A 24438-nucleotide genomic window follows, 5' to 3' on the forward strand; every position below is an offset into this window, starting at 1 on the left:
TTTGTTCAAAACTGTTCAGTGTGCTTCAGAGCTGCACACCCATCATGGGATTCTTTTCAATTAATTACACTTTTAAACTAAATAAAAGTACACACTCTTGGTTTTGGGTCTAGTTTTTATCATCTAAGAAGTTGAATATACACTTCCTGATTTGGCACAATTCATATTCTTTGTGGTTGCACTTTTTTGTAATTGTCACAAATAGTAAACTCTTGCTGTGCACATCACTCAGTTAATAAGATGATAACTGCTGGTCTTTCTCTAAAATCCAAGTTCAAATCTGTGCCAGTTTTCATGACACAGGAAGGTAACCTATGACTATCTGGGTGTTTCTCAATGTCGAGTAAAGCTGCTCCAGAGCCACTATTTCAAGCATCCTACGTCATCGAGTGCCGCAGAAGGACTGTTCCAATGTCCGGCGTACTTCGTAGCGAGAGATTTCGAGGCTGCACATGTGTAGACTCCGGGTCTTAAAATCCCCACAATGCTTTGCGCACGGACAAATTTCCCCAAATCTGTGGCAGAAATTGTAAGGCGGGGCCTCTCGTATGACGCACACGTGCACACTTGGGGTGTTTCTCAATCGCGAGTAAAGCTGCTTCAGAGCCACTATTTCAAGCATGCTACGTCATCGAGTGCCGCCGAAGGCCTGTTCCAATGTCCAGCATACTTGGAATTCTACCGAGCCCGGCGTACTTCGTAGCGAGAAATTTCGAGGCTGCACATGTGCACTAAGTAAAAAGAATAACACTACAATCTACTGCACTTTTATTGTGAAAGTGTCATTTTGAGTTTCATGTTGGTTCTGACAGCATTTGTGACAGTTATGTTTTATGCGCAAAGCATTGTGGGGATTTCCAATTTCCCCAAATCTGTGGCGGAAAATGTAAGGCGGGGCCTCTCATATGGCACACCTGCACACTTGGTAGCCTGTTCCACTCTTCGTTTTCCGAATGCCAGGAAGTATTCTTGCCTCGCTTCTGAAGCAAGTGACTCGGAAGACATGTGCTACCAAGCAAGCGTACTCGACATTGAGAAACACCCTCTGTTTCAATAATTGGATGTATTCTTCCAGTAGTCTTCACTCCCATTTTTCTGACTGAGCCTGACCACAAAACACCTCTTCATGTGTCATGTTTGTTGAAGGATATACAAAATAATAAATGTTCTCATCTTTCTCACCTACATTCCCTGACAGTCAAGAGTTTTCTGTATGGTTGTTTTCTGGGTAGGGGCCCTTCAGATAACTCCACGCTCCGCCCCGTCGCGGGCACATTCTCCTTTAACAATCATCCTGTGTTTTCTAAGTAAATGTTCAGCGGAGGACTACACAAACAGAGCAAATGTGAAACAAAAACACAACAGAAGCAGTCATAGAGGAAACACTGGAGGTCACACTGAACACGTACAAACAGTCCTTTCATTTTGTCCCGGCTCCAAACCTTTGTAAAAAAATATCCATATCCAGACTTCACAGAAGGTAAAACATATCGATAATTTATCTCTTTGCTCTACGCAACTGTAAAACATCTCTGAAGGCATGTTGAATGTTAAAGAGGTCATGTGTCATATTTCTTTCAGCACTCACTGTCCTGTGCTGTAGCTACACTGGTACAGACACACATCTTAAAAACACACATTATCATTTTCTCTAAATCACCGCCTTTCTGAAAGTGAATATTATTTCATCACAAACATAAAACCATATTTGTCTATAGTTCATTTAAAACAGGCTGATCTATTAAAATGTGACTTACACCTTAAAAAGACACACAGCACATTGTAAAAAATGTTATAATGTAAATAAACAGGATATCTTGATGATACAGAGAAACTACTATTAAAATGATGATTGGACCATTTAAAATGAAAAACAAGGTGGAGGTGAACACATATTTTGCAATCTAGCTGTAACTGTAATCGATAACATGATATAGCGTACCTCTATAAAGACATTACATTCCTGTGAGGTTTAAACTACACAAATCGTTATTCGGCATCTTGAGAGCAAATTCCTTTTTTTTTGTGAACAAGGATACACTTCTTTTGTAATTCCATTTAATATGTCACTCAATTTTTTTTTTTTTATTGCGAACAATTAAATAGAATATTCAGCATGTTTGACTAGTTATATATTTTTGAGCATGTTCCTGGAATAAAAGTGTTCTGTAGGTACTTCACCAAAGTGAAATCAAACATTACCTGAAATTAATATATTCATCTGGAAAATGTGTTTTATGTGAATCAAACCCATCTTTAAATCAGATGGACCAAAACCAAAATCAGTGCTTATAAATACGACCAGAGGGGAACTGCTGACCTCTGATCAATAAAAAGTCAACGTCAACCTGCACTACTCTACTATACTGTTAAAGATATCGCAAAAAAAAAAAATCTACAGTCAAATAAATTAAATCTAATGAGAGAAAACTAGCTATTTGACTTCTTTGTATGCCTTACAGCTACTGAGGAAAGAAGGCTTCCTTTTTTAATGTGGCTCCATCACTTCTGTTCTGTCAGCCATTCAGAGGAGGTACGCTTGTAAACACACTATACACTGTATAGCTTAAATAAGACCACCATCTACCGCTGCTAGCTTCAAATACTCCTCGTTGAATTATCAGAGAGACGCACTGTGGGTTAAGATAATGTTTTTAGGCAGTGCAGAACCCTTTCTCTACAGCTAACTCACTTCTAAAGCAAACCACACTGCAGCAAAACGCACCAGTACTACAAGTTAGCATTTGTCTGATGACATATATTTCTACATTTTTACAGTAATAATATATCTCACAAAGCATGAGAACTAGAAAGTGAACAACAGCAAAAGTCAAAGCAATGATAAATTCAACTTCCTCCTGCTTTTAAATCTCCACAGGGCAAGTGTTGAACTCATCAGGTACAGGTAGTGTTTGTGTTAAAAACAGATCTTTTCTTTTCATTTGCTACTTTAACTACGTAACATTCAGTCTAAAAAAAAAAAGTAATCGTGGACTTTAGCTTTCAGGCTGTACAGGTTGATAAATAAGCAGCTGAAAGACAAACAGTGTTCCCTTGTGATGAGGAAACTAGATTGTTCCTTTCACTGTAACCCAGTCTGGGCTTCAGGTAAAGCAGCACCGTAGAGTCTCAAAACAACATGGCAGTGCTGACAGGTTGTTGCATGGGAAACTGAGGAGTAATGTACCGAGGAGAAACATATCTGCACTTTAGCACTTCTTTTCTTTTGTGCAGAGTGTTTTCTCCTGTAGGCTTGTTTGAATACAATCATGTGACTGTGATTCCTTATAACACGTCACTGCAGAACAGCAGATTAGAACAGCCATTTGTTTTTACTCTACTGATAGCTAGTGAAGCACTGTCTCTTCATTTTTGGTTTCCACTCAACACGCAAAGCATTCTTCCAAAAAATAAACTTCTGGGATTTTTGAAACAATAGCTTACTCACTGAGTCAAAGGTCCTTCTTTAATGAGGTTACTATTAGGAGGAAGTATTCTAAAATAATCAGATATCTTGTGATGGCACAACCGCAGATCTGTTTCACAAACATCTCGGCAGTTGACTAGCATCCAGAGTCCCAATTTTCCACAAATATGTTCAGGTTCTTCAGCCTGTGTCCAACAGGAGCCTCGATTCTTTGCCAACACCTGACCAAATACCCACTTCCTGTTTGAAATACTGGGTGTTGGCAGTTAAAAGTGTATTTTCTATCATTTAAAAACAGCAGCAGGAACAAGAAACCTGACAAAGAGGCTCCCGTCGGACCTAACACACTTCTGGTTTAGGTCACGCTGCTATCATTAGCACTGACTTCACACACGTCCTCTTCACACACACCTCGACCCAACCCTAGAGCGGCAAACATCCCTGCGCCCTGACTCTGGGAGACCCCTAGCAGTGCCCCCGGGGCGGCCATGTTGTTCACACCGTTGCTGCTGCTTCCTGTTGCTGGCGACAGAACACTGTTGGAAAAATGCTGAGAAGAAACCGACACGCCTCCTCTCCCTCCCCCTCCTCCCAGAACCCCGCCCTGTCCTCCCTCACCTGCAGACAGGAGGAGGTGAGGAGAGGACATCAGATCGTGCCCATCCTCCCCTCCCCCTCTTCTCCCTCCCTCGCCGCCCTCCCCCGCCCCGCCGCGCCTCTCGCAGTGTGAGCGGTGCCTCATGAAGCTGTCGCGCCACATGAACTTCTTTCCGCAGCCGAGGCAGTCGTACGGCTTGAGGCCCGTGTGCGTCTTCATGTGCTCCGTCAGGTGATGCTTCATCTTGAACTTCTTGGCACAGACGGGGCAGTGGAAGGGCCTCAGGTCCAGGTGCATGTTGATGTGGCGGTCCCTCATGCTCTTGTGGGTGAAGGTCTTACCGCAGTGGCACATAAACACTTTCCCAGAACCCCCAGCGGTGCTGTTACTGCCGCCACCTCCACCTCCCATCCCCCCACAGTCCATGCCATCGACTCCTAGGCCGCCTTGCACTGACAAATGGACTGCGCCGTGCTCCAGACTGGGCCCTTTGAAAGAGGCTCCTCCCATCATACCGCCTGCCATCCCCAGGGGAGGGGGGGCCCCGTCCAGAGAGTGCCCGGAGGCCTGGCTGTAGAGGAGGATCTGGTTCCCCTGCATGTCCAGGGGGAAGAGCTGGGCCCGGGCCGAGGCTGCAGACTGGACCTGGCCCAGCAGCGCCGACACGGCTCGGTTAGCGCTCTGGCTCTGACCCGCCGCGCTGTCATGGAGGTGCTGAGCCAGAGTCTGGTCCATTAAACTGCCTTCAAACTTGAGGTAGTCCTCTGAAGACTGGCAGTAGTCCACCTGGGGACACAAGGAGAACGGGGAGTTGAACCTGTCTAAATGCTTCGATTTTGCATGTTTCAAACTTAGACTCTCCAGTGTTTAAAAGACTTCTCTAACACTTGCATGTTGGACACTCAGTGCAGGGCAAGTCTTATATGCTGCATTTATCCATAAAGGTTTATAAAAAATGAAGTTCAGATGCAGAGAGAAGCTGTTTTAACCTCTTTGTGTGCAATTTGAAACGTTGGCGCCCCTTAATGGTGGCAAATGAACCCCCAAACAATTTTTTTACAAATACAAATGGAATCACTTCATAAATCTCTTCACGATGTGCCTTTAGAGCAGGGGCGTCAAACTCAATTTCATCACGGGCCACATTCGCATTATGGTTGCACTCAAAGGGCCGGTTGTAACTTTAAGACTATATAAAAATACATATATAAATATTTAAAATAATGTATTATATTACATCATTGCCTCTGCATTGGATTATTATCGGATAGGGTATAACTTCATAATTAACTCGGTCTGAAAGCAGAAGTCTAGGGCAAATAATTGCACGTCTCTTCAATGAGAATGTCACAAAATGATTTTAAAAGACATTTGGAAAAAAAAAGTAACATTTGGAAAAAATAGTCAATTCTGAGAAAAGGGCAAATTCTGAGAAAAAAAGGCATATTTAGAAGAAAAAAAGTCAAATTTGAGATGCATTGTGCTCCATGTATGGGCAACGTGCTTCTGTAAATCGCCATGTAACCGTATAACAAACATATTATATTATTTGCAAGCTCTTGTGGGGCCACAGAAAATGAAGTCGCAGGCCTTGAGTTGGACACCCCTGCTTTAGAGTGACTTCAGCTCACCTGTGAGTCCATGTCGCTCTCTGCTCTGGCTGGCAGGTCGGCTGAAAGGCTCCTAACGTTGGAGATGTTGAAGTTGCCTCTCTCCCTCTCTCGGGCCAGCTCCATCTCCCTCTCCTCCTCGTCCTCCTCGTCTTCTCCCCCCTCCTCCCCGGACACCACGATGAGGTCGTCGTCCTCCATGCGTTCGGTCTTCACCACCACCCACTGTTTGCGAGGCATGATGCTGGGCTGGCTGTAGGCAGGACGCCTCAGCAGGTGATCCCCGTCCTGTCAGAGATAATGCTTGTTATAGAAAGCTAGTCATGTTGTCAATGAAAACCTTGCATTATTATAATTTACAATCAAAAGGATGAGGGAAAAGAAGCTTGACTACCATGGATCTTTGAGTCTTCCAAAAGTGTTTCATAGAACAGTTTTCGTTTTTAAAAGGACTCTAATCCCATTTGAATAATTATAAATAACAATGCTACATTTGGTTAAGACCAATATTAAAAGGAGAGCTCCCGATGGCCCTTAAATCATTTTTGCAATAGTACAATTAACATCAAAATTATTTAAAAAATACATTAGGTCTTTCTATATACGATATTTTCTAGATACCATCTTTTAAAAAAAATATTTAAATGGGACAATAAAACATGCTCATTAAAATAAAACCATGTTCCTCTTTAGATATTGCTCCATGACTGTGGGTCCAAAACAAACCGTATGCATCTGTTCAACAAAGATGAAAATACTGTTTATCAACATCAACGGTTGACGTTAAAGGTCACCTTATTACTTTTTTATGTCTTTTATTCACAAAAATGTCCCCCCAGTGTGTTAAGGGATTCGCTTAGTGTCAGGAAAAAAGATTGTCTCTTTTTTTCCTGATACACCTGTTTATAAAACCTGTCTGAAAATGAGCTAATCAGGTTTGGCCACGTAGTGACATCACAACTGTTTTTTTGTATTGGGCAACCATTAGCCAATAACCAAACGGTAACACCCGCCCACCTTATCACCTGAATCTCCTCCTAGAGCACCAATGTATTTTTTTTAACCAATCACTGTCCAAAGGGGCGTGTCCAGCAGCAGCTCATTAGCATTTAAAGCAACAGATACAGAATCAGCACTTTTGAAACAGGGTTGAAACAGAGGGGCATGCTACGATGCATGATCTGTATCGAGGCAAACACTTCAGAGACATGTTTTGTATGAGACCTATAATATTGTTGAAAAAGAGTATAGGGGACCTTTAAAAGTTAAGTCCTATGAAAGGCGCCCCCCAAATAAAATGTATTATTATTATTATTAAGTCCATTTTTTTTAAACTGCTGAAGACTGAAAATATGACTTCCTTTTTTTCCAAAATAAGAGCTTTCCAGATAAACTTCAAGGTGCCTCACCTGATAGGAAGACACGCCAAAGCTGTCACTGACCCCGACCTCCTGCTCCGACACTGAGCTCATCTTCTTCCTCCTCCCGCTGCCTCCTCCTCTTCCTCTCTTCCTTTGGTGGTACATCACCTCCTCCTCTTCCTCCTCTAAGTCATCCTCCTCTTCCTCAATAAGGAAGGCTTCCTCTCCTCCTGATGGGGTGCAGTAGCTGGGGGTGTTGCTGGCCCCGCCTCGGTCAGCTGAGGCCCCGGCTGCGGCTGCCCCGCCCCCGTCTCTGGGGCTGAAGTAGTTGGTGCTGCTGGGGGACTGACTCTCACTCACTGACGGGCGGCTGGGGGGGAGGGAGGCACGCTGCGGCTCGTTGGACCCTACCACCTGGGGGACTCCGTCACTACCAGCTCTGTTACTCCCTCCTGCCATACCCTCACCATTGCTGCTGCTGCATCCGAGGTTAGCGGACCCTCCACCTCCTCCTCCAACACTGACCCTGTCCTGCACACCTCCTCCTCCTCCTCCTCCTGCACCCCCTCCTCCCCCTCCGCCCGCTGCTGCCCGGCCCTCCCTCAGCAGCTCGGTGCATTTGTCCACGATGTGCCACATCTGCAGGACGCTGCCCACCGTCAGGTAGTTGACGATGTCGTCGCGCAGCATGCGGAGCTGCCCGGTGTAGGCGCAGCTCAGAACGCTCTCAAATGCCAGCGGGTCCATCACTGCCGGGATGGAGACTGTGGACATGTTCTTCAGGAGCACCTGGTGGTGGGGGGGATACATCACAATACTTTAAAGGGGCCCCATTGTGCTTTTTTGGGTTTCCCTTTCCTGAAGTGCGTTATCTAGGTATTTGTGAATGTAAATGATCTGCAAAGACTAAAATCCTAAAGAACTGCTTGAAACACCTCCATTGGACTTCTTTGTTTACTTCCGTTACATAATTACATCAATATGTAACATCCAGTTCTATTGGCTAGCACTCCAACACATTTTACGTGATAGGCTAAGGGGCATCTCTAAGCGGTTGACCAATCACAACAGAGCCAGCCAGCTAACCAATCAGAGCAGACTGGGCTCTGGTTTCAGACAGAGGGTGAAAAGAGGTGCTGCAGCACAGGCAGTAGGAGAAAAATAAAGAGCTTTTTGAACATTAAAGCATGGAGACATGTCCCAGTAGAGACTAAATACAAATATGAACCTGGCAATGAGGATGATAGGTCACTTTAATTAATTGGTGTAGGGTTTGTCCTGCCTCTCCCACACCTCCTCCAACAGCTCACTTCTCCAATTTCTTCTTTTTAGAGTTATCGTGATGGGAAATGAATCCTTTCTAATTTATATTATTTATATAATCAGGAGAACATGATTTTCAGCTATGCTTTCAACTTTAGAAAAGCCACAACCACATATAGCAGGCTCTATTATGGCGCAGTTCCACTACAGCGCGGAGCTCGCTTTAAGCGTGCCGTGTCGTGCCGTTCCCGTTTTTGGTTGCGCTTCCACTAGGCCTAGTTCCGGCCCGGCCCGGGGCCACTTTTTCACGTCTTTTCTGGCCCGAGAAAATTGTGGTTCTATCGAGGCCAACAAACAGGGCTGAGTCGGGCTGAGTATGCTAAACTAGAGAGAGGAGCGCTGCAAGGGGGCTACAACTACAACAAGATGGACATATTTGACCGTGATTTAATTGTAATACACGTTTCAAAATGATGCCGAAGTAACAACATACTGATACCGGTTAGTAAAAACCATGAATTAATGCTTTGTCAAGTCTGCAGACAGACGGCAGGCGAAAAACCTTTTAAAATGCGTGTTTTTCTAGATGGAGATTGGCTAAGCTAACGCAGTATATGCTCCGACCGTCCACACTCACAACAACGGCCTATACAGACATAAATAAAGCAGCGACTGTATTCACCATGACACAGGCAGTCTGTGGTTTGTACTTGTTTAACTTTTGTCGAGTTTCTGAACATATATAAGGAGCTGTGAGCTGTGAGCTCTGAGTGCTAACAGCTAACGGCTGTGTTGTGTTTCTGGAGTTCTCATTGAAGATGACGTCACGGCTCCGCCTACACTGCGTTACTATAGTAACTACCCCAGTTCCTAAACTGTAATGGAAGCGCAGCATGAAGTGAGTCGGCCCTGTTAAGGCCAAGCCGTACCGAGCCGTACCGAGCGTGGCCGAGGCCGACCGTGTAGTGGAAATGTGCCATTAGAGTATGGCCCATATGGCTTTACAAAACAAATCTCTTTAATGTCAAATGTGTCTTGCGCCACTACTTTCAATGTGCATGCATCACATGGAGTTCTTCAGGCTGTTTCTGAATTACCATTTTTTTAATCATTAATTATTGCGTTCTTGGCAACTTTAAGCATTTCATCTTAACCGGCATTCTATTTAATTAAGTGTCTGTTCCTTTAATTGTTTTTTTAAATGTAAAGTTTTTGAGCAGCATGTCCTGTTATAAAAGTGTATCCAAAAAGACTAATCAAGTCAAATATTTCCCTTTGAATCATTAGTCATATCCATTTTCTTTGAATCCTTGTATGCTAAATCAGGCTAAACCAAACTACCAGTATGTATACATGCTTAAAAACAGGGAGGATGCATGCCTTTGAATCTCATTATTTGGCACATTTCCTACATGGTGCAGATCAGAAATGAATGAGTATGACTCCATGTAGCTTTGATGTGTTTATTCTGACCAGAAATCATCAGCAGCTTAATCTCCCACCTGATCGTGGAAGTATGGTGAGGAGGCGGCCAGCACGCAACGGTGGGCTTTGAACACGTGACCCTGGACGTGGATGGAGAGGTCACAGAGCTGGCCGTCCTCTCTCTGCTGGTTCAGGCTGCCCAGCACCGAGCCCTGAGCGCTGGGGAAGCACACCTGCACCACCGGGCCAAATGTGTCTCTGGGGGCGGAGCTGCTGCTGCTGCCCACCTCCACGGGCAGGGACTGCATCTGGGGGGCAGGAACAGTCATGACTGCCAGTTTAAACTTATTTTTGGGATTTGGTTTGATTGTTTCCTTTTTTTTTTTTTTTACAGTTTATACTATTATCTTGATAATAATATAGGCTTGATGTCAGGATGTGAGATTAAAAAGGTGTCAAATTGATCCGAGGACTTTCTAAAAATCCAGACATGTGTGAATAACCTGTGTAAATGTCATAAGACTGCCATTCTCAACCCATTTTCATTTAACAACAGAATTGATAAAGCGAGATACTCACAATTTATTTGGTAGTTTTGAATTGAACTAGTGTGATATGAAGAAAAAACAATCCTACAATAAAATCTGCATTCATTACAGTGAGAATGTTCAATATTTATTAAAATAATGAATATGATAATAATAATTTTCCTTAGTGTTTGATCGATCTAGTAATAGTTTATTCTATATAAAATCTGAAAACATAAAAATGTCTGACTTAGTTTCATGCAGATGAAAGGAACATCTTGTAACAATGTCTTGTTTTGTCGGACTGACAGTCCAAAACATAAAAGTATTTAGTATAAAATGATGTAAAACATGACTAGAAAATGACTCAAAACATATCAAAAATGAATCGAAACATATAATGAATTAATCTTCAATAACTGCTGATTAATGTTCGGTCAATCCACTGCTTGTTGTTAAACTAGTTTCTGGTGCTGTTAAATAAATTGCATATTCAAGTCTTTTAATACTACTTTCTCCTTGAAATATTGGAGTGGACAAAAAGAAACAACAGTATAAATAATGCAAATTATTCAACACTTCCACAATCTGTATATTCTAAAATGACTTAAATTGAATTAACAACATTCTACAAATCGTTATAGATGTCACAACTGTTGAATTACAGTGCACTAATGTAGCTTGCAACTGGTGGTCGGTTAAACCCACCTATTAGTAACAAAGTATTTACTTACTTTAACACTCAGATACAAGCCCATTGGTAAAGTCAACAAGTACAGAAGTTGCCCTTTTGAGCAAACATAAGGCAGTAATCCTAATCTAAACACTTAAATACTAACAATCAACCTTCAAATTGATTGCTCAAAATGCCCACATTCAGTTTATTATCTAAAACTCAGCATTATTTCTCAACCTGACTAATTCTCAAACAGTAAAAGGACTCCCAGATTAGTTCTGCAGTTAAGAGTGTCATCCTTAATCACATCATTTGCAGCAGAGATTGTAAATGCAGAGTAGACAGTGGCCAATCAAGGAAGCCTCATCATTTACCCAGAATACACTGCAAATTAGTCCTACTTGAGACAGAAGAAGTGCAGCCCTAACGTCAATTTGAAGTGTCTTTGTTAGAGCTCAGAAACAGAGTGTCTTTGTGCAGCAAGCCTCTGCTGCACAAAGACATGCTGCACATTGTGTTTATTAGCAGCTTAGTTATATATGCATTTGTATTGTATGGCATGCAATGTCATGTGTGGGTTAAATCAGGCTGCACCATTGTAGATTTGAACTGATTGCACTGTGAGAACACAATGACAATTATAAAAAAACTCAGATCAACAGTGTCAGAGAACAAAAACACATCACGTGATTCATTACTGAACAGGAACTGCCCACATCACATACATGACCCACACGCCACTTTGTTATTGTGTTATTTTTAGTTCATGGGGAAAATCAACAGCTGGAGTAAAAAAAAAACACACTTTTTTAGTAACGGACAAGCTACAGAAGAAGAGCTGCGGGTCTGAAATGAAAGCTGGCTTTGCTGTGGAAATGTTAGTCTGCTGGCTGTGTCTCCAGACAGCAGACTAACAGTTGCACTCTTATCATACAGATGTGACGTTAGCCTGCTAGCTAGCAGGCGGCTGGCTACAGAAAACATGAGCCGCAGCGGACATTAAACTCACCGTTTCTAGTCGACACTGCCGCCTTCAGAAGTACAGTCTCTGTCCGAGCGGACGGCAGGGTGTCCTGCCGGTTTATCCAGGCCCTGAAGTTTGGGGACCATTTTTATAAAATGTTCTTCCCATCTGAGCTCTCCTGCAGCGGCAGACAGACAGCGACGCGTCCCCTTTAAAAGGATTCCAGACAGACGAGCCAGACTTCGGCCGACAGAAAATACATCCAATAAACAATGGAAAATAAACATTGGAATACAGCGTTAAAGTGTAAAACAGTAATGGAAGAAAGCTAAAGATTATTTAAAATAGTGAGTAAAAACTGTAATGTGATGAATATACCCACAATGCCAATATGCTGTATAATATGAAACATTTCATTTCCATATTTTTTCCATCTACTGTTCAAATGATAAACATACAAGAAATAATGTAACGTAAAATATTTAAATAACTAAAGTGCATCTTCTTTTCCAGTTAAGTGGTGAACATCCATCCTTGCCACTTTAATATGAAGTCTAAAAACGGCATTGGTCATGACAAACTTCTCTTAAACCTATTCATTTTGTGATTCAGAGTTTGGTAAGCACTAGCCAAAAGGCAACTAGCAAGAGGAGCTCCACGTCATAGTTCAATTATACTAAAGTCAGTAAAAACAAAGTAATTTAAAAGGGTCAAAAACACTGGAGGTTTGGATAAATAGTTTCAGTTATGTTGAGAAAAATGCCTTGACATGCTTTATGTTTGAGAAACAATTTGCAAAGATTAGTTTGGAATGAACACACACAGGAAATAAAAAGGTAGCCCGTCTACTAAGTGTCTTTATTAGATCATGTGAGAGATAGAAATCCACAATGTCACCAAAAATGACAGTATTGGTTTGACAAAATAAACTTTTATGTTTGCAAGTTATAAGAGAAGCTCCACATATAAACAGGAAAAAAATAATATAGGTTATTTAAGTCCATGAAGGTACATATCTCAACTGGAGATCCTAAGAACCCTTGTTTAAAAGAAAATCAAAAACACCATTTTAAAAACATCCACTTAATTTACATGGGACTATAGAAATGTTTAAAAGGTTGCTTCGAGCACCTCTAAAGAAAGCCCTGAGAATATACAGAAGGATTCTAGATTTGGTTTGTACTGATGGCGATTATAGTGTGTGCCCAGCAGCACAATGTGTAAGTCAAGCAGAGAAAACAATTATAAACATTTCCTTCTGGGAACATAATGGTTAAAATAAGACAAGAGCTTGTTTTTAAAAAGCGTTTTGCTCTATTTTCTGTTGGCACTTGCCGTTCCAATGACACAGTCGTTCACCTGTGAAGAAAGAGAACGCAACAAAATAAATCACATGTCAAAAATCACAGTCGCAGTTATGACACAATTATAAAACATCTATAATGTAACATAATAAGTGTTCCATGTGAAGTAATGACAGCCAAATAAAACTCCATATAGAATAACTAAAAGCGTTTTTATTTTTAAATGTATTTCTGCTGATATTTACATTTTTTGCAAAAGACTACCTGTATACTTTTTATATATAAAGTATTTATTTTATCCTCTTTTCTTCCTTGTTGTTATCCCTTTTGATTTTTACATTTGTCCTATTTAATTAGTTCATTTCTCTCTTTATATTACAATACTTTACTTGCTTTTATTTTGGTGTCTTTGTATTCCCACTCTTTTATTGACTTATTTCACGTAAAATATCCCCATTTTTATTTACTTTTTTATTATTATTTCTCTTTATTTACTTATTTATTCTTTTAATAACTTCACTTTAATTTCCACATTTGTTTCCCTTTTCTTTTTATGGTTACAAATGAATTTCAAGAGTAATTTTGTTAAAACAAGATTTCTTTCAAAAAAATTGAAAAATAAAGCTCCGATACATTTTGGTCTATTCAAGAACTACTGTATTTTCATTTATCTTTAACAAACACTTATCAAATAACTTGGAGAACATGCTGATGACAAAACCATATAAGACAACATAGGTTCCTCGGAACATTTCTTACATACCCTAAAAAATATATTTGATCTAGTTACACATCAGATCATTAATATAGTGAAGTTGTGCATTAAGACATTAACCAGCCATATTTGACACGCACCTTGCTGGCAAACCTCAGGGAGTTGAGCGTTTCCCCAAAGCTGTCCAGCTCTGGGGCGATGTTCACAAACATCAGGCTGAGATGAGAAAAAGACAAATACAAAAAACATTGTTAGAATAAAATAACTCATAATGGACTCCTTTCCGATTTTAAAACCAGCAAACCATTACCAAAGATGATAAAGTCATAATTATTCTGCTCAGCCAAGCTAGCTCATGATTTTGATAAAAACCTCTAATTGTTGACAAGTGATAGCAGAGAGAAGTCTACTGCTTGAGTGACACAACCAAACAGACACAGTAAGACCAGACAGCTGGGGACTTGAAGCTATTCTGTTGAAAAACCCACGTTTTGCTGTTCCCTCCCAAGCAGCCCTGCAGGAGGTACGTCAGCTTGGAGTTCCTGAATGGAACGTGAATGTCCTGGAACACAAACAGAATGAATTATTGTCACAGGCAGAATGGATACTGAATGGTAGAATTTAGATGTAGGGTCTAAATCAGGGGTCTCCAACCTTTCTTCATCTGAGAGCTACTTTGAAAAAATGTAAGTGGCCAAGAGCTACTTGCATCACATCGCTTACATTTATTCACATAGCCCTCATCAGTTGAATTAAGTTATACTTTTGTACACGTGTGAAATTGCAATACCTAAAGCTTATCACAAATCTTAACTTCACATCAAGGTCCAAGAAAACGACAATTTCTCACATATTATTATGGCCCACATAGTAAGTACATCACTGAAAATTCACATAAATGTCCTTAATCACCACCTTTCAAGCATTTCACTATTTTTTACAGTTAGTGAGATGAATGGCGCTGCATGGAGTCCACCAGAGGTGTATGCTGGAGTGTACCCACTTAGGTTCACTCTAATAGAGTCATTTAAATGTTCATCTGTCAGTCTTGTTCTGTATTTAGATTTCATGACATTCATGTCAGAAAAAGCTGCTTCACAAAGGTATGTAGAACAGAACCAAATAAAGCAGACATTTTCAGTGCTGCTTGGTGAATGTTCTTATAGTTTTCTGGGTCTACAAGGCTCCAGAAATGTTGAGAGTTTTGCTGAGACTTAAAGGTGGGGGAGGTAAGTTTGAGAAACCGGCTCGAGATACACTTTTTGTTATATTCCATGGAATGCTCTTAACATCCCGATAGCAATGAATATCTTAAGTGCTTTGACAAAAAATCCATAAAAAAATGTCATCTGTGGAAGCCGTAATACTGTAAAAAGCACGACCAATTATTTTAGCCGGCCCGGCTAAAATAACTGGATGGCCTACCTGCCTGTCAGCCTTCCATCTGTGCACAAACTTATCTCGTGCCCTCATTGGTCATGTGCGCGTTCGTGTGTGTTGGAGGAGGGGCTCTGTAAGGAAGTGGCAGATTTTCTCCGGTTGTGTATTTTCAAATTCTAGCGATCTCGAGCCGGTTTCTCAAACTTACCTACCCTACCTTTGAGCTGAACATTATTTTGGATATCTCCACAGGATTGACACTGAACAGTTGTTCAGCCATCTTTTTCTTCTTCTTCTTCTTCGTGTTGATATTAAATTATAAACCATAATAAATCAATTGTATAGGTCTAGCCTCCCTATATCTGTGTGTGAAATTGTTCCATCCTCAAAAACAAAAAACTAATGCTTCAGCAGTCTAGCTGCAGCTTCTAGCAACGGTCTTCTGTTAAAAAAAAAAGACAGTGAATGTCTTGAATGTGGCATCACACACAGGACTTGAGTCTGAACACAGCAGACAACAGGAGTATTTACAACAGCATTATAAAAACAAAAATACTTACATTCTCTGTCTTACCGTTACATAAATCCCATGAATGTATGAGATTAAGTTAGCTTCATCATATCTCAATCAGTGATTAAGTGAATAATAAAGTTTCTATCGGGTCACTATCAGCCTGTCACTCATTATTTTCAGGGAGGGGGCGGGGTTTGGAGGAATGGAGAGGAGACTGTGATCGCGGAAGCTTTCCTCCTGCCTTCACAAACTTTACACAAGTATTTATCAACTGAAAATAGCAAGAGGACATTCATACTCTGCAATCCAAGACTTGATTAAATCCACCAAAAACCTGACATGACGATAACGAGTGTTTTTCAAAAAACACAAATCCCTCCCTGTGTGTCTCTGAGCCGCAGCGACAGGGCCTGATTCAGAGCGGGTCATTCTACTGTTGGTTCTGGACTGGTGCTGGTGGAGAAAGCAGACTGCTCCGTGTGTGTTGTCGCTGTGCTGCTGTCACGTCTGTTCCTTGATCTCTGCGTCACAGACCGATTTGATATTCGTGTGACAGAAAAAAATTCTAAAATAAAAAAACCTTATTGTTCAGCCGCGGCCGAAAAATCAATAAGCAACCTTACTACACTATAATCGATAATCGAGCGGCGAGCTACTGAAAAGCTGCCCGCGAGCTACCGGTAGCTCGCCATCGACGTGTTGGAGAGCCCTGGTCTAAATAAACCGGACTCATAAGATAAACCGCAGCCTCTCTGAAGTCCTGCATACAGACCTTGTTGGCCAGAGCCGTGATGACGATGCCCAGGTTGGACAGGGAGCTGTTGATGGCCGTCATCTCTTTGAAGCGCTCGCCCTGAGACTGGCTCTTCAGCAAGCGCTCACTGCCAGCCAAGTCCACCAGACACAGAGTGGCTGCACACACATAATCAAACACATTACATTTTTTATTTAAGAAACATTTAACAAAATGTAATATACATTAATATCCGATTTTTCAAAACGAGATGAACAACAGCAATTTTAGACCTCCAAACAGACATCTTTCTTCATTTACAGTTTTGATATTTTAAATATACAAGTGAAACACATTGGTTACTGCCATAATGAGTGGGTTCATACTCACACTTGCATTTGACGTCCCTGCCAACATTGGCTCCCTCGATATCCAGCTGGAAGACTGAATGGGAGCGAGACGAGCGGTCATTTTGGGCCGTCTGGGCTGTGGAGCGGTTGCAATTGGCCAACATGATCAGACCGAGAACCTGGCAGGAGTAGGGGATGATAGAGATCATTTTCCATTAATTAACAATTGCACGGATGACATGGTGAGCAAGCAGTTAATTGCAATACCGATCATACTTTTTTCATTCTCATTTTAACCTGAAAATGAACTTAGATAACTGCCTGGCGTACCTGATCCTCGTTGGTGACCTTCTCATACGTCAGGCTGGTGATTATCACCTCGTTGTTTACGGACTTCCGTATTTCGTGCTCGGGCCTCTTGCTGGCTTTGCCGGTGTAGAGGAGGTCTCGGAGGGTCTCATTGTAAATTTCGACAAAACTCGCTGTAAAGGTGAACTGAGATAAAACAGGAATGATTACAACATTTAATTAAAAAGGGAACTTTCCTTCATCATACTGCATCTCCCTACAGTTTCAATCATACTCTATCTATGCCACAGTCCCCGAGTACAAATAGGTGTGTATTGTTGGCTGGTATCAACAGTTGTACGCAGCAGGAATCTAAACCTTTGGACTTGGGACGCAAAAGGGAAAAGCTATCTTGTTTTTGCATTGCTTGGATCTGCCTTTTGACATTGTGTTGACCTTTAAATATGTCAGAATTGACTTTCTTTAGTAAACATCCATTTGTACCTGGAGCACTGAAACAGTCCAGGTGGATAAATAGTGTTTGATTAAGCTCCCCCGTTACAGTGTTAAACTGTACAAACTGAACTTTAACTGCTTTGGTGCGCTCTCATAGTTGCAGTTTGAGAATCAACACAGGCAACTTTTCTCAGAGAAGAAGCTATATCAAGTGACTGTACATTACCTGCTCAGCAGCAAACAGGAGACAAACTGAATGATAATCTTGCACCATAATGACTGAAAATCTAAAATAATAATTTCTCAATGTGTGTTTAAAATGGTTTGATTGAACTAAACACCGTTTACTTTAAGACTAATCGGCATATGTAGTAGGGATGCCAGAAACTGACCATGACCAAAATCGAAGATCGGACAGCCCTGGCGAATATTAATCGATTAATCGCCACCCCCCCTCCCCCTCCCCCCTCCCGGGAGGAGGAAAAAAAAAACACTGACAAATGGTATTCCGTTGTTTTCTTTTACTGGAACGTGTACATGGTACAAAAGGGCTCTTCAGGTAGAACAGTATTAATAATAGCATCATTGAAATAAATTAAATAAATAGCCTACTTTATGTGTATGTATGTATGGGTGTAGGCGAGAGCGCAGCCGGTTAAGGATTAGTCCTGCCGCCGAAAAAACCCTTTCCGAGGGCACAGAGCACTGCGGAGCCCCTCAGCTAAATTAACCGCACTCTTCATCTCCCATTCACTATCGATATAATGGCAGGTTATGGTAAGATAGGATTTAGTTGTAAGTGCCGTCCACCCGTCGGTGGTTATCGACACCTTTGAGACAGTTGATAAGAGTACGGCCCGGGACCCTGTAATCTGGTTCCACGCTTGCCATAAACTCAAGGAAACCGCCTCCTTCCACGACGGAGGGGGCGGGGCGGGGTCGGTGTGTCAGGCTGCAGCAGCAGTCTGCACTCTGCGCTGCTGGCTTCCTCCAAGTTTACAGTAAAACAAACTGGTGGTGTGATCAATGGTCATTTACAATTATTAATACTATTACTATTATTAGCATTAGTCTATATTTTGGTTGAAACCAAACCAGGAAAAAAAAGAAAAACATAAATATTAATAAAAAAATATATTAATAAAATCGATTTTTAAAAATAATATTCGATTATGGAGACTGTAACGAATAATCGAATAATCGAATAATCGCTGGCATCCCTAATATGTAGTAGGAAATATATGTTCGCATGACATCACACTCACCTCCCAGCCTTGTGCTCCGAGTTTCTCTGCTGCTCTGAAGATTTGTGTCACGGCTCTGGGAATGACGCCTCTGGCCTCATCATACTCGGCTCCCTCCATGGTGAACGTCTTTCCACTTCCTGTCTGGCCATAAGCGAAGCAGCAGACGTTGTAGCCATCTAACGCAGACTGCACCAGCAGAGAGATCTCGTCAAAGACCTGAAAACAAATGGACAAAAGCACCACACAATATTAGTATTTGAAATCACATCTGGTATTTATTCATGATAACTTGAACACTGCTTTTATATATTGTAAATTGTGATTTTTTTTGTACCTCCTTTTGTGAAGCCTGGGGTCCAAACACCCTGTCAAAATTGAAGTTGTAATTTTTCTGAGTGTCAGCAGTTTTGCCTGTGTGAGACTAAAAAACAGAAGAAATAATTATTACATTGTTATTGGCTGGTTAGAGAGAAAATATATCACAGAAACTCTGCATGATACTAACAACTGTAGTAAACTAGGAAAAAATAAACACAAGTTCCATAACTACTACTTTTCATTTACTTGTTCATTTTTCCAAATTATTTCTCTTTATATTGAGTAACTAACAAACATATCTTTATTTTTATTTTTTAAATGCAAGGTTTTCTGAGAGGATTCTCACCTCCTCAGTTTTAGCCAGAGTTATGGTCTTGTTGTCAGTGGCTGGCAGCTGAAGGTGCTGGCTGAGGCCTCCGCCCGTCAGGGGGCGCACTCGGCAAAAGACCCTGATATTACCCTGCAGGCAAAGCATGAGGGACATATTAGTCTCATTGGTCAGAGCGAAAAGTAACATTTGTCTGATTGTTAGAATGCTTTGTTTAGTGATTACAACACAACAAAGTACGAAAATAAATGCAAAGAAAAGTATAAATAGTAAACAGCCGAACGTGCCGGTTATGACCTGGCTCAAAAGGCCACAACAAAGAGGAGACACACCATATCCACGTTTAACAAAAGATGTTTATTTAAGCAAAACATTAAAATCAACCAAATTAATTAAGTGCAAAACAAGTAAAGTATGAGGTGTGGATGTCAGTGGTATCATTAGTGTAAATGCAGGGTGAGGATTGTATGGACATGTATGAGTGTGAGAGTGTTGAAGTGCACAAAGTGAAGCAACTGAAGAAACTCATAGGATACTCAACAAAACCGGGGTGCCTGCAGGGAGAAGCAGAGAGAAGACAGAGAGGAGCAGAGGCTTTAAATAACTGCAGGGCACCAGACCCAGGTGCCATGAGTTACTGCAATCAAGGAGGCTGGATGCAGCACAGCCACACCCTCTCCAGATGAACCCACAGGGGCATCACAGTGCCATTAACTGTAAGGCCTTTCAGTGTGCTGTCATTGAGTTGTGTTCAGCTGGTACACCACATTGTTACTTGCCTTGAGCTCCTGGATGGCGTTGTGGAGCTGTCTGCGCTCCATCTCCCCAGCATGAAGCTCGTCTTTCTGCTGGACCATGGTGTCCCCCAGAGAACGGACCTCTTCCTCTGCGTCTCTGAGGGTCAGCTGCAGGCGGGACAGAGTCGACTCCTGCATGGAAAGCTTCATCTGGAGAGGAAGGAAAGACAAAATAACTGCTTAGTTCAATTCTATACCAAAATCTGGCCATTTTAACCTCTAGGTTTTTTAAATATCCTAACCTCTGGAATGGATTATAACTTTAGGTTTTTAAATGCCCAGTTGTATAATAGAACAACTTATTGTGTAGAGCAGTGGTTCCCAACCTGGGAGGCGCCAAAGATAGCAGGGGGGGCCAGGCCTCAGATGATTTGAGGCCAAATATCATCTTTAGACTTTTATTTTTTTATTTTTACATATAATTGTAACGCAATACATGATTGTCACTAAAAGCCTTGTCTCTACACTACAATAAAATATAAAAAATTATTGATTAATTAATTTGAATAAAAATTCAAATTAGTAGCTATTATAGGCATAAAAAGACAGAAATGTATAATTCTTTCTTTAATAGAAATGTTTCTTCTGCCCGTAAAGTGTCCAAACCAGGCTTTTCTGGATAAGCGCATTTTTAAAACATAGTCATTGTCCATGCCGGTTTCAGATTATTTGTCACAGTTGGTCCGATCAGATCGGTCTCCTCCATTTTGTAGATTATTTACGACTTTTGAATCCACATAAACACATCGGCAAAATCCGGCTTACTTTGAGCATGTGTTTTAAACAGTTTAATCCCTTTGTGAATTGTTTCCACTTGCGCCGTCCTTTAATTTCTTCATACAGCGGGAATCCAAATTAATTAATCCTGAGTCCAATAACCATCAAAGTCACTCCAATAGTGCTCCTTAATTACGCTTTCATCCTCCTTTAACAAAATACTTCACATTCATCCAGTTTGTGACAGTAGTTGTAGCATTTTTGAGACTTTTAAACTGTAATTACTGCTGTTGTCCCCCCCCCCCCTTGTGTGTGTGAGAGGGGGGAGTCATTTGGGGGGGCTCTTGGGAAAAAAGGTTGGGAACCCCTGGTGTAGAGTATGCCCTAGTGTTATTAGGTATGGGGCACCTGCAAAAGGTCATATTTATGCAATGATAGCACCCAGCCAGTACTAGCTGCTATTCCAGCAGCAGACTGTATACCGTGAGAGTTTGCAGCTCTGTCTCCTGGCTGTCCCGGAGAGTCTCCAGGCTGTCCCGGAGAGTCTCCATGACCTTGTATTTGCCCTCTAAGTTGGAGTGCTGCTTTTCAAGAGAACTCTTCTCACTGGAAACTTTATCCAACTCCTCCCGGACTCCTGACAACGCCTGCAACTCCTGCTCATACTCACTAAAGAAAAAAAACAATCATAGAATGCGAAGGACATTTAATGGTGTGTAAAAAGAAGACAAATTATAAACCACATTATGATGAAAGTAAAATATTTGACTGCAGTGGTCCTTGTACCTGATCTGGCTCCTCTGCACCGCCACACTTTTCTCCAAATCAGTCACTCTTGTTTGGCTTTTGACCGTCGTGCTTTTCAAATCCTCATTCTCCTGGTTGACAGATTTGACCTTGGTCTGGTAGTTACGTAGCTTACTCTCCATATCGGTGACCTTGCCCTTCAGGTCCCATGCTTGACGCTTTGTGCCCGCGGCCCCGCCTGTGACTGTAAGCATACACAACCGAATCATCAACAGGAGTGACAGTCACCAGATTTTATTCTAGCCCACTACAGAACATGCTTTTTAAACATTCACCTCTATCACATAGGAACTTGACATGTCATGGTAGGAAAAGCAGAAGTGTAAATAATAGAATAAATGGTGGATGATATCTGGGTGGGATCTCTCACCTGCTTTTGTGCCAGTGGGTGCAGCAGCTGCTTTAATGTTGCCTCCCCTTGGTGCGGTTGAAGCAATAGATTGTTTCAGGACCCCTGATGGAACGAGAACAATGCATAACAAATCACGTCAAAATAATTCATCTCACACCAGAATCTGTTAACTTAATAACAACACCCTTTGCTTAAAGCACTTCTGAACGTTCTTGCTACAAGTTAGTAACAATGGATAACTTGTTAAATGTCGTCTAATATTTTATATCAGACATAACCTCAAACTTGAATGCTCAATCCCTGCTCCAGTACAGTTCTGTAAAACAAGGCCAGCAACCCTGACATAAAAGAGTATGCCTATGCACTTTGTTCCATTACCAAGCAATCATCTCACCTCTGGAAGGAGCGGCAGCCACAGTGGCAGCTCCCGTTGGTCTGAATGGCCGAGCTGTGTGGGGGACGAAATGATAGGATTATATTTCGATATAATAGGACAGAGCTATATCAATATATTTGGCACAAAAAAAATCCCTCAACATCGACTCAATCTAGTTCCCACATAGTCTTGGTGCATTCTGACCTTGGTGAAAACTAAGTTTAATCTTGAAACTTACAAATAGGTGCTTTGGTTGGTGCAACTGGAGCCCGCCTGGTACCGATGATGGTAGATGCTGCATAAGGTTTGACAGGCTCTGGGTCCTTGCGAGTCTTTTTCTATAAACACAAAACACGACCAGGATAACGCAAGAGCAACGAATCAGCTTTTTTGAGCTATAACATTAGGTAAAGCCAATGAGAAAAACACTAGATGCTTTTCGTACAAACCTGAGCCGGTGCAAGGTCTTGGTCATTCTCGGAGCTGTTGGAGCTGGTCGCGAGGACCCTCTTGTGTGAAATGACTGGCAAGCGGGACATGTTCTGTTGAGGGTAAGGAGGTCAATTATGAACAAAAGAGACAATCACAGAAAGAAAGAAAAAGCAAGTATCAACACTTCTTTGCCACACTAATTTAACTCCAGTGTTCCTATTATTTGAGTAGCATATGCAGCGTTAAGCATCAACCTTGTTTGAATAGAGATGATCTAACAACACCCACTATTATTCTTACATTTCCAAACTCCCTAAGACTCTTCAAACCATGTTGATTAAATGGTGTATGTGTGATTGCCATAGCATGGCTTTTCATGCAGGATGTCCCATGTAGTGCAAATGAGAACTCTTTTAGACAAATCAGTGATCTGCAGAGTTTTCTCGTATCAGCCCAGTACCAGGAATACAAAATGACCAGGTACTATACACTTTACGTATGGCTACCCCAAAAAGAGCAGGTTTAGTTAAGTAACGTGATTAAGAACCATGCCGTATCATGCAGTGGAAATGCTGCATTTATTAACAGTTAACGTACAAGAAGCTAACTCTGTCTTTATGGTTTACAGCGTTTACGTTACATTCAGAACTGGCACTGTCGGCTGAAACTTAATATGAGTCATATAACGTTAGGAGAGTGTAAGCTAACGATTACATATTAAATGAGTTTCGACTGGATTATAGTTAGCCATGTAAACCCAATTAACCAACGTCTATGATATCACTGGTCAACAGTTAGCGTTAGCTGTTATTGTTAGCAAGAGCATAAAACAGTAAATGGCTACGTCAAAGTACAGGAACCTTGTTATTTTTTAAAGTTTGTGAGCAGTGCTTTGTAACACCCTTTAAAAGCATTTGAACGAAATAAATACCTTTAAGTAATACAAATATTTACCTGACTAAAGTTGACTTCAGAAACAAAGATGTTCCCAATCCTACGTATCCGGGCGGTTTGAATTTGAAAGCAAACTGTTTTGGTGGGCGCTCCAGAGATGCTGCTGTGATTGGTTGAGTAGTGTTAACTCCGCCTCCGCCCAAATGCTTGGTTCTCTGTACAGAGTGTCCCGCATGGGCGGGATATACGCTGTTTGCACAGTAAAGGCTAGTCCACTCGATGACTTGATGTAGATCAAACAAATCACATTCTATTCAATATTTTAGCCATTTCATATTTGAATTCACTGTAAAATAGGGGTACCGATACCGATACTTTTTTAAATGAAAAGCGTCTTATGTACTTTCATATAGGGGAGAGCTGCAGTGTAAAACATCTCTTATTGAATCTTAAATTAAATGTATCCTAATCTTTATATATACAGTCTATGATCCTAATGTGTAATCTACCCACATTAACTCCACTGTTTTTCAAATACATATTGATTGTCCTGTAATGTCTCAGCAGATGATCTACATA

General features: G+C 41.4%; 2 protein-coding genes across 2 annotated transcripts; both read right to left on the reverse strand.

Moving 5' to 3' along the window:
- Positions 1 to 660: 660 nt before the first annotated feature.
- On the reverse strand, positions 661 to 12048 carry zbtb22b (zinc finger and BTB domain containing 22b). The gene is made up of 5 exons (XM_034124711.1): positions 11897 to 12048; positions 9762 to 9992; positions 7045 to 7785; positions 5657 to 5923; positions 661 to 4811 (listed from the first exon to the last, which is right to left on the reverse strand). Exons 2-5 carry the CDS (start codon positions 9990 to 9992, stop codon positions 3783 to 3785), a joined length of 2268 nt encoding a protein of 755 aa, XP_033980602.1. The 5' UTR covers positions 11897 to 12048; the 3' UTR covers positions 661 to 3782.
- A 642-nt stretch (positions 12049 to 12690) lies between these two features.
- Positions 12691 to 24150, reverse strand: kifc1 (kinesin family member C1). The gene is made up of 17 exons (XM_034125453.1): positions 23920 to 24150; positions 22983 to 23075; positions 22772 to 22871; positions 22552 to 22605; positions 22176 to 22259; positions 21785 to 21989; positions 21481 to 21667; positions 20264 to 20431; positions 19503 to 19616; positions 19173 to 19259; positions 18857 to 19054; positions 17178 to 17342; positions 16888 to 17026; positions 16537 to 16676; positions 14359 to 14432; positions 14011 to 14086; positions 12691 to 13210 (listed from the first exon to the last, which is right to left on the reverse strand). The coding sequence occupies exons 2-17, from the start codon at positions 23070 to 23072 to the stop codon at positions 13166 to 13168; spliced, it is 1926 nt and encodes a 641-aa protein (XP_033981344.1). The 5' UTR covers positions 23073 to 23075; positions 23920 to 24150; the 3' UTR covers positions 12691 to 13165.
- Between the last annotated feature and the right edge of the window lie 288 nt (positions 24151 to 24438).

Source organism: Trematomus bernacchii, unplaced genomic scaffold (assembly GCF_902827165.1).
Source record: "Trematomus bernacchii unplaced genomic scaffold, fTreBer1.1, whole genome shotgun sequence".
Taxonomy (NCBI): Eukaryota; Metazoa; Chordata; class Actinopteri; order Perciformes; family Nototheniidae; genus Trematomus; species Trematomus bernacchii.